General features: G+C 48.7%; 1 protein-coding gene across 2 annotated transcripts; it reads left to right on the plus strand.

Moving 5' to 3' along the window:
* Positions 1-998: 998 nt before the first annotated feature.
* Positions 999-10272, plus strand: tyro3 (TYRO3 protein tyrosine kinase). 2 transcript variants are annotated; one of them, XM_053435292.1, is made up of 19 exons: positions 999-1271; positions 2055-2244; positions 2403-2503; positions 3376-3546; positions 4446-4532; positions 5099-5214; positions 5291-5471; positions 6006-6148; positions 6302-6440; positions 6873-6996; positions 7229-7320; positions 7599-7694; positions 7776-7856; positions 7956-8048; positions 8152-8273; positions 8572-8681; positions 8785-8944; positions 9048-9184; positions 9265-10272. In XM_053435292.1, the coding sequence occupies exons 1-19, from the start codon at positions 1223-1225 to the stop codon at positions 9692-9694; spliced, it is 2622 nt and encodes an 873-aa protein (XP_053291267.1). In that variant the 5' UTR covers positions 999-1222; the 3' UTR covers positions 9695-10272. The 2 variants fall into 2 exon arrangements, with proteins under 2 accessions (XP_053291267.1, XP_053291268.1); XM_053435293.1 differs by having other exon boundaries at positions 6018-6148.
* The last annotated feature ends 773 nt before the right edge of the window (positions 10273-11045 follow it).

Below are 11045 nucleotides of genomic sequence, written 5' to 3' on the forward strand. Positions count from 1 at the left end.
TGTGGACATGTCTCTGTGATGCACCTGGACGTGGATTCTGCTGCTCCAGGATCAGACACGAGAAGGTTCGGTCTGTGTCAGAGTCTGTTTCCTCCTCTGACCTGCGATCAGTTACCAGGACACGTGGAGGACGGATGTCCACTTTGTGTTTGTTCTCTAGAGTTTATGAGACACATGTTAAACCTGCTACACAACACGAGACGTGAGGCGCACAATCAGGACATCAGGGCTCAAGTGAGAGGAACGATCCGGGGTCCAGACCCGACATCATCGATTAATAACTAAATAGGGACAGAGATGAACACACACACAAACACACACAATCTGCTGCAGACAGAAGAGTTCCTACCACAGACTTAACGCAGTGTTTGTATATATTATTCATTTAGTTAAAATTGGTGTTTACATTTTCCAGGACAGCCGGGCTTTCATCCTTTGATCTAAGGAAGTTCTAAATTAGTTCTGAGTTTGAACTAATGTAGTTCAGAACATATTGATGAATCCCAGATTTGTGAGTCAAACGTGCACACTCAGGGTTTAAGCACAGATTTGTGCGTGCACACTGTTAGTAAATGAGGCCCATTGTTACACACACACACTGTGTGTCTGTGTCTGTTACACACACATAACATGTCATTTGACAGGCTTCCGTATCAGTATCTTGCCCAAGGACACCTCGGCATGCAGATGGGGATGACTGAGGATTGAACCTCCGACCTTCTGGTTGGACAACCCCTTAAACACAGCCACCACACACAAAAACACTGAGACACACACACACACTGTTACACTCAAGTTACAACAAACACACTCACACAACAAACCTACACTCTTCACACACTTCACAAGTTTCTAAACCAAAGAACATGAACATATAGAACACATAAAGAACAAATACATGTGGATCATGTACAAGACAAATAAAAAAAGACCGGATGGATGTAAAAAGTAAAAGTCTTCAGTGAATGCAGTTTTATTTTTAAGGAGACGCGGCGCTGTTTCCGCTCAGCTCGTGTTAATGTGTCTCTCTTCACGGACTTCACCGCGGACCGAACTTTTCTCAACTTCTTCGGTGGTTTCTCGTCGTTAAAGAAGTTTCCTGTTTTCATCCGATCTCTCGGAGAATCCGGTTTGTTCTGCGGGAAATGAGGCTTCGGTGACGAGGAGGGAGCCGAGCCGAGCCGAGCGGGCCAACCCGGGTTAGATCTCAGAATATGAGAAGATGGCGTTGATTCTGTGGATTGTTGTGATTTTACTGCGGAGTGTAGCAGGTGAGTTTTCAATGTGTGAGTCTGTGAGATTGTGTGTGTGAGTCTGTGAGAGTGTGTCTGTGTGTGTGAGAGTGTGTGAGTCTGTGAGTGTGTGTGTGAGAGTGTGTCTGTGTGTGAGTGTGAGTGTGTGTGTGTGTGTGTGTGTGTGTGTCAGTGTGTGAGTCTGTGAGAGTGTGTCTGTGTGTGAGTGTGTGTGAGAGAGTGTGTGAGTCTGTGAGAGTGTGTGTGTGTGTGCGTGTGTGTGTGTGTGTATCAATGTCCAGAGTTCAGTTGGAACTGGGTTAGGGACAGAGGTGTAGCAGGTGTCAGGTGAGGGGAGCATCATCAGGGTAAAGGTGTCAGCAGCATTAATGAGGGGAAACATCTTGAAGGATAACTTCACCACTATATGTCAATCAGTCCTGATGCATCATAGTCTCTGGTCAGCAGCCAGCAAGACCATGATCCACGATCCAGACCAGATCCACTATAGTCCACATTGTCCACTGCAGCTGGTTAGGCTGGGACCAGGAGCAGTGACAGGACGAGACATTCTATAAGCAGGTTCAATGTTTGAATACACGTGGTCGGTGGGTTTGTCCTCAGGTGGACATTTCTATTACATAAGCACTTGGCCGACGAGGAGGGGGGGGGGTCGAATATGATCGTCGGGGCTTGTGGTCCCTGCTGGTTCCTTGGAGTGGTCCTCACCTGGCACCTGAACATGTGTGACACATGTTTAAGGATCTGAGGTTAAAGGTCAAACTGTGTAAACCTGACGTCAGTGTGTGTGTGTGTGTCCAGCTGCAGGTGTGACGTTCACCAAGCATCCGTCCAATCAGACGGTGTCTCAGGGTAACGCAGCCAGGCTGGTGTGTGCGGTCCAGGGAGTGACAGAACCCGACATCGTGTGGATGAAGGACGGACACAAAGTGTTGAGCTCGGACCAGATGTTCATCACACTGGGAGAGAATCACTGGGAGACGTTCCACAGGTTCACCATTAGTCATACTCTCACTCATTCTCTTTAAAAAAAATCCAGGTCTTGACCTTATTGAGATAATGTTTATTATGACTCGGCGCTATTCAAATAAAATGTCATTGAGTTCATACTGTGACTGTCTCTGAATCTGTGGTTGTTGTTATTTGCAGCTTGAAGTCGGTCCAGCAGCAGGACGCGGGTCAGTACTGGTGTGAAGTGGAGGTCCACGGCCGGACGCTCTCCTCTCAACCAGCCTGGATCACAGTGGAAGGTGAGGACATGAATGCATCACAGAGTCAAGACTCCAGCAGGTGCCTGTGTTTTCCTGCCATCGGCTGTGACCCTGAACACACCAGGTTGATTTGACATCATGTGACTCTCCGGCTGGAAAGTCCAAACACCTCCGTTCCTCACCAGAGCTGTGAAAGGCGTCAGGAGAGGAGACTGGGATGCACTCCTCTCATTGTTTGTTTTGATTGAGTCTGGATATTTATATTAATCCTCCTGACACGTCTCGTGTTGTGTAGCAGGTTAAAGCACAAAGTCAACGTCCTAATGACTTGTGATCAGTGTGTGTTGTTGTAGTGTAAAGTGAGCGCAGGTCAGAGGAGGACACACAACATCCTTTTGTGTCTTCTACTTCCGACACAATCATTTCAGTTTCTGCTAAATTCTTCTGTTTTTGATCTTTTCTCTCTTATAACTTCTACTGTTCAGCTCCGCCTCTTCATGACAACAGATGTCCTTATATGGAGAAATAGAGGCGTGGCAGTATGTTAAGTGCAGAGAGCAGACTGTTGGTTTAGAATGATTCTGATACACAAACCTATGCAAGGTGGTGAGAACACAATGGGCTGGTGCGCACACACTCATTCTGTGTGGAGATTCAGAACATTAATGCACATGTTAGTGAATGAGGCCGATGTGAGGATTCACTTCATGAGATAAAACAGCTGATCTGGGTTTTTCTTTTATATTTATGTGGGTGTGTCCAGGTGAGACTAGGAGGTAACTTCACTTTACTGTTGCTGCCACAACGACTTGTGGGACATTTTGTCCTTTCACAAAGGAGAGCCTGATGTTTCCTATGCTCAAGGAGATGAGTTAGGAAGCATTGAAGCTCCTTCCCTCTTCCTCCTGCAGGTGTTCCTCACTTCCTCCAGGAACCTCAGGATGTGGCCACGTTCCCTAATGAGCCCGTCAACCTCACCTGTGAGGCGGTCGGCCCCCCCGACCCAGTCGAGGTGCTGTGGTGGCTGGGGGGGGTTCAGGAGGGAGAGGCCAGATTGTCCCCCTCCGTCCTCCATGTCCAAGGTGAGACAATCTTCTGATTTAAAGTTTGTGTGGTGTTGACAAAAACAGGACACCTCACCATCCAGGTGCATTATGGGAAACATTATTGATTTTTATAGATTCCTGCCCGAATCTCTGTCTCATCCAGTTTCAGCTTTCAAGGACATGAACACACTCTCGCTCGCACATACACACTCGTGCACATACACTCACACTCGCACACGCTCGCACACACACACACACTATCTCACACACGCTTGCACGATCCTACATGCAGGCACATGCACACACTCTGTCACACTCTCTCTCTCTCTCTCTCTCTCTCTCTCAAACACTCTCACACACACTCTCTCTCTCTCTCTCTCTCACACACAGACTCAAACACTCTCACACACACACACAGTTACATGACTTGATGGTTTTACTCTATATGTGAAGCAGATGAAGAACTTTAGTTGTTTGAAGTCTGGATCTGAAGTTTTCAGAGAAACAAGCTGAGTGAACGCTCAGGGCAGCTCGACTCACAGCCAATCAGAGACGAGTCAGAGACGACTCACAGCCAATCAGAGACGAGTCAGAGACGACTCACAGCCAATCAGAGACGAGTCAGAGACGACTCACAGCCAATCAGAGACGAGTCAGAGACGTCTCACAGCCAATCAGAGACGAGTCAGAGAAACACTGAGATCATCCACAGCAGCTCCATGGATCCTCGAGGAACATGATGTCATGGTTCAAGTGAAGTGATTGGTCAGTGGGCGGAGCTTCTGTTAGATGTCTTATCTCCAACTTCACCTGGAGCAGGTCAGCTGTGCAGCTTAGGTTACCAGGGCCCTGAGGGAGAAACACGTATCAGGTGTTTTCTGATGTGACACTGGTGTTAATGTCAAACTCTGACCTTTGACCTGTGACCTCTGCAGGAATAAACAGTAGCTTCAAGTTTTACTGTGAAGCAAAGAACAGCAGAGGAATCTCGGTGTCCAGGACCGGCACAGTTCACATTAAAGGTGAGTTAGCGTATCTTAGCATCTGTTAGCCTCTTTCTGTTAGCCTCTTTCAGTGTCTGTTAGCATCTGTTAGCCGCTTTCTGTTAGCATCTGTTAGCCTCTTTCTGTTAGCCTCTTTCAGTGTCTGTTAGCATCTGTTAGCCGCTTTCTGTTAGCATCTGTTAGCCTCTTTCTGTTAGCCTCTTTCGATGTCTGTTAGCATCTGTTAGCCTCTTTCTGTTAGCATCTTATAGCCTCTTTCAGTGTCTGTTAGCATCTGTTAGCCGCTTTCTGTTAGCATCTGTTAGCCTCTTTCTGTTAGCATCTGTTAGCCTCTTTCTGTTAGCATCTGTTAGCCTCTTTCTGTTAGCATCTGTTAGCCTCTTTCTGTTAGCCTCTTTCAGTGTCTGTTAGCATCTGTTAGCCTCTTTCTGTTAGCCTCTTTCAGTGTCTGTTAGCATCTGTTAGCATCTTTCTGTTAGCCTCTGCCTCGGACCTCCAGGCCGAACGTCACCTGTCGCTCAGACCTGTCAGTTTGTTCGTGCTCAGCTCTGATAGGACCATAACTCTTTGGGGGCGGGGTTTAGTGTTGCCGGCTGCTCCGGTCGAACTCCAGGTCGTGAGGATGCTGGACAACAACATCACGTTGTCATGGAAACCAGTGTTCACAGGCCACTCTGATCTGTCCAGCTGCATCGTCCAGGTAACACAGCCACACACACTCTGAGAGTCAGCTGGTCCCAGAGGTCTAAACCAGAACCCCCCCCCCCCCCCCCCAGGTGCTGAGGCGCTCGGTTCGGAGGCGGGAGCTCCCTCAGCAGGAGGTTCTGGTTCCTCCTCACCTCCTCCTCCTGTCCGGTGTGAGGAGTCACTCTAACTACAGTGTGAGGGTCTCCTGTGTGAACGAGGTGGGGGCGTCGCCCTTCTCCCCCTGGCTGCACTTTACCACCCCCGAGTCAGGTGAGACAGGTGATGTCATCAGGTGATGTCATCAGTGTCCAGGTTCTCCTGTCATCAGTAAACACTTTTCTGTCTCTTTACAATCAGCTGTTGTTTATTCATTTATTCACTCAGTTTTATTCGTATAAAACCAAATCATGATTGTCTCTTTGCACAATAAGGCTGAGACTTTAAAGTTATAGAGAAACCAACAGTTCCCACAATGAGCAGCTCTGACAAGGAGGTTGTTGGTTCAGAGGATGAAACTAGTGACGTCAGTTCAGAAGATCAATTGAAGAGAAGAGGTCCAGTTATAGATCTGGTTCTACAGGTGGTTCTATGGTTCTGGACTGGAACATGTATCTGTGCTGCTCATGGGAGGAGGAGGTGGTTTGGTTATAATCTAGATGTGAAGAAGATGAAGTCACTGCTCTTCAGAGGATTCCATGGATCAGTTGAGCTGTGAGTCTGTCAGCTACAGAGCTGAAGAGGAACCGGGTTGTTCTTATTTTCCTGTGATGTCACTTATCTCATGACTATATGACCTGTGTGCAGTTCCCTCTGCAGCCCCGAGGAACCTGACCTTTGACCTGTCGGAGCAGAAGCTGAGTCTGAACTGGGCGGAGCTTCAGGAGGAGGAGCTGCAGGGGAACCTGCTGGCCTACAAGGTGCAGTGGATTCTGGGAGGAGAACATCAGGTGAGAGACGTCTTCTGATTGGTTCAAGTTGAAAAATCACTGTTGCCAACTTCTGACCACTCAGCATCGACCTACCTGACGGCAGCAGTGAGTGGACCTGGTCCTGGATCTAGACCTGGTCCTGGGGTCTCATGTCTCAATGTGTGTTGTCAGGAGCCTCTGCTGTTTAAGGAGAACTGGGCTCAGCTCTCGGGCGGAGGTCGGTTCCTTAACGCCTCCTTCCAGGTGTCGGCCTGCACCTCAGTGGGCTGTGGACCCTGGAGTCTCCCAGTCCTGGTGCTGCCGGCCTCAGGTACACTACACCGTTCTTTTGTTTATGTGTTTATATTTATTTATTACAGTTGCTCTGATGCCATCCTTATCTGCACGTAGGCTTCACTTATCCATCAGGAAGGAATTATGTTCTCATAATTAGAGATCTGCATCATGACATAAAAAAAATGAAATACCAGCCACTGAGCAGGATGTCAGTGCAGGAAGTGAGTGTCACTGCAGCCGTGGGAATGAGCGGCCATGTTTCTGCTAAAAGAAAACTAATTGTCCTCTGACCCGTCTAATTGGATCCGCTATTAATCAGAAACGACCATTTGTAACAACCCACCCACCGGACTGATCCACTAAGAGTCCGTGGGTAAAACTACGTTTCGCGCGTCCCACTCACACGTATGTTTATTTATGATAAAACAGGAGATGTTGACTTATTGATTCCCTGCTGGTCCCTCAGTGCAGTTCCAGGTCCAGCGGAGTCACATGTGGGTCGGCCTCTTGCTGTGTGTGTTTGTGGCCACGGTTGTGGGTCTGCTGCTCGCCATCCTCGCTCGCCGCCGGGGGAAGGAGACACAGTTTGGGTAGGAAGCTCTGGAACATAATTACCCTTTGTTTTAAAGATGTACGTCTTCAGTAGGAACCAATGGGCTCAGGGCCACAGAGGGGGGAAGGTGTTGAGGTGTGTGTGTGTGTGTGTGTGTGTGTGTGTGTGTGTGTGTGTGTGTGTGTGTGTGTGTGTGTGTGTGTGTGTGTGTGTGTGTGTGTGTGTGTGTGTGTGTGTGTGTGTGTGTGTGTGTGTGTGTGGGCCCTCAGGTGGGCGTTGAAGCCTCCAGGTGCCGAGAGCTCTGTCTCCTTCACCGCCGCTCGCTCCTTCAGCAGAAACTGTGCGGAGCCCGAGTCGACACGTGAGTCGATTCTAACTTCACCTTCAGTCTGTTTACAATCAACACAAACACGTGCACCACACAGGTTTGTGTTGACCTGCTGCTCGTCAGCCAATCACCACCTCTGCCTGAGTATAGAGGTGGAGGCGTGAGTCTGTCTCCCACATGTCACAGCAGCTGTGATTCCACGTGGTGTCAGTGTGTGAGACCTGTTGTTATATCTGTGTAGAAAAGTCAAGGTGAGGTTCACCTGAAACAACTTTCACTGAATCTACAGTTGTGTATGTGTCTCCCTCCAGTGGACAGTCTGGGAATAAACAATGACCTGAAGAATAAACTGCAGGATGTCCTGATTCCAGAGAGGCTGATCACACTGGGACACATGCTGGGGAAAGGTAACACAACATTCTGTTCACAACAACCACAACAGTAGAAGTCCGATACTCACTGGTCCAAGTGTGTGTGTACCTGTGCAGGTGAGTTTGGCTCGGTGCGTGAGGCCTTCCTGAAGGCAGAGGACACGTCTGTCCAGAAAGTGGCTGTCAAAGTCCTCAAATGTGAGTGAGACCTCCGGCTTCTCTGGGTTTGTGTTGACTTGTTGGGACGAAAAGTGTTTGAAGTGTGTGTGTGTGGTGTGTGTGTCTGTGGCCCCACAGCTGACATCACTTCGTCAGGTGACATCGAGCAGTGTCTGAAGGAGGCGGCCAACATGAAGGACTTCCATCACCCCAACGTCATCCAGCTCATTGGTAACACACACACACACACACACACACACACACACACACGCACACACACACGTGAATCAGGGGTCAAATGTCGGCAGCTTTGATTGACAGTCCTGTCTTTTAGGAGTGAGTCTTCACCGGCGTCGAGGTCAGCGTCTTCCCATCCCGATGGTGGTTCTTCCCTTTATGAAACATGGAGACCTGCACACCTTCCTGCTGCTGGCCAGACTGGGAGAGCAGCCCTTTGTAAGACCACACCCTCACGTACAGACAACACCCCTGCATGTAGACCACACCCCTGCATGTAGACCACACCCTTGTGTACAGACCACACCCCTTAAGACACACATATTAAGGTGACTGGATTAAAGGATGTGACTTCTCTACCACCAGGAGGGGAACCAGGTGTCTAAGCTTCAGATTGAAGGGAATGATTGGTTTCATGTGTTGGATGTTTGTGGAGCTGTAATATTATGATTGTATCATTGTTGAGTTTATATAAGTGATGTCCGTCCTGACCTCGTCCTCCTGCCCCCTCCTTCAGGACCTGTCCCTGCACACACTGGTGAAGTTCAAGTTGGACATCTCTCGGGGGATGGAGTACCTGAGCAGCAGGAACATCATCCACAGAGACCTCGCCGCCAGAAACTGCATGTGAGTGTGTCCACCAATCAGCCTGCAGCAAATTCATCATAAACACATGTGGGAGATATGTATTTAAACACATTGTCATCTTAATCGTGTGTGTGTGCGTCAGGCTGGATGAGAACCTGAAGGTGTGTGTCGCAGACTTCGGTCTCTCAAAGAAAATCTACAGTGGAGATTATTACCGACAAGGCTCCGTCTCCAAACTGCCAGTGAAGTGGATCGCTCTGGAAAGTCTGGCTGACAACCTGTACACCACCCAGAGCGACGTGGTGTGTACACACACACACACACACAGTGACATGTCTCATCTGAATGAGTTATGTGTGTAACCCCGGTGTGAGGAGGTGTATCAGCGCTGTGTGTGTGTTCCAGTGGGCGTTCGGTGTGACCATGTGGGAGATCATGACTCGTGGGCAGACACCGTACCCCGGCGTGGAGAACTCTGAGATCTACGAGTTCCTGATCAAAGGTGAACGACTGAAGAGACCTCCAGACTGTAGGAGCGACATGTGAGTGTGACATCATCACTTCATCACGTCATCATCTGCTCAGCGGCTCGACTAAGTGTCTTTTCTTCTTTGTTGGTGAGTTATGACATCATGCACAGCTGCTGGAGTCCGGTTCCTAAGTGTCGTCCCAGTTTCCAGCATCTGGTCAACCAGTTGGAGGTGCTGTGGCGTAGCTTGTCCCCTGCCCCCCCACAGAAGGAGCCCCTGCTCTACGTGAACCTGGAGGGGGAGGAGGGGGAGCCGGGCAGGGAGAGAGGGGGAGGAGACAGGGAGGCAGCAGCGTCCAGCTGGAACGTCCCCTGGCTGCAGCGGGCGGGGGACGAGGACAAACACTGGCTGATGGTGGGCTCCGGGGCCGAGCTCGCCATCGGAGGAGACTACAGGTACATCGTTGGGCCCCGAGGAGGCCCCGAGGAGGAGGATGCTGAGGGAGGAGGGGAGAGGAGGAGCGAGTCGATGGACACGTTACAGGAGGAGCTGAGGGACGAAGATGACGTCATTAATGTGTGACTGACCAATCACAGCTCTCCTCCTCCTCTCACCTGATTGGCTCTGCTGATCAGAGGGACACTCACTCGGTGGCTCCGAGCAGCAGCGGGGGGGGGGGGGGGGACCACTATACACGTAGGACACTAATTCAAATAGATCTAAACCACTTCCCACAGAGAGAAGTTCTAGTGAGGAGGAGAAATGTCATTTTAACCATGAAATGTGTTGTGTTGTTTTTGTCGCGCTGCCTGTAAGTGTTTTATTTAAATGAACCTCGTGATGAGGATTGATAAACGTGATCATGTGACCACAGAACCACATTCTGTCCACGCGTTCTAATACAAACATGGAAGTGGAACCGAACCGGACTCAACTCCCGGTTCTATCAGATTGAAATGACTGGCTGGGACCAACTGACTGGATTCATCTGATCCGGAGACGTTTCTTTAACATTTCAATGAATTATGTGTCAACGTGCTTCACTCTTTGAAATGAAGTTAACTCGCTGCTGGTTGAATGGAGCTGCTCGGCCTGTGTTGTGTCACATGGTGTCCTCACCTCTGTCCACCAGGTTGTAGATAATAAAGTTCTTTGTGTCACGTCGTCTCTAGTTTCTGATTGTTCCAACAGATGACTCCACTGCAGAGGAGGCTCCCTGAACACACACTCACACAAACACACAAACTCACTCACACAAACACACACTCACAAACACACACTCACAAACACACAAACACAAACACACAAACACCCTGGATGTTCATCGTTCAGAATCTAATTCACATTTATAACTGGGCGTCTGTTGACATGGTGACACGTAGATTTACAGAACAAACCAGTAAAGACTTTAGAACAAACCAGTAAAGACTTGAGAACAGACCAGTAAAGACTTTAGAACAAACCAGTAGAGACTTGAGAACAAACCAGTAGAGACTTTAGAACAAACCAGTAGAGACTTGAGAACAAACCAGTAAAGACTTGAGAACAGACCAGTAAAGACTTTAGAACAAACCAGTAGAGACTTGAGAACAGACCAGTAAAGACTTTAGAACAAACCAGTAAAGACTTGAGAACAGACCAGTAAAGACTTTAGAACAAACCAGTAAAGACTTGAGAACCGGTGAGCAGTGGGACACATTTCATGGAGACGATAATGACGACATAATATCCGTTTATTTCTTCATTTCATTTCTTTATGTTAGAACCAAAGATTTAAGAAAACGGTCCAGTCATTTGTTTTTTATTTTAGGAAACATGAGAATTTGTACATACATATAACTTGTTAATCAAAATTAATGTAAAGGATAACTCCCCCATCCGCCCTCTGCACCCCCCCTCCTCCCCCCCCCCCGCTCCCTCTGTACCTCTCCCC

Source organism: Pleuronectes platessa, chromosome 11 (genome assembly GCF_947347685.1).
Source record: "Pleuronectes platessa chromosome 11, fPlePla1.1, whole genome shotgun sequence".
Taxonomy (NCBI): Eukaryota; Metazoa; Chordata; class Actinopteri; order Pleuronectiformes; family Pleuronectidae; genus Pleuronectes; species Pleuronectes platessa.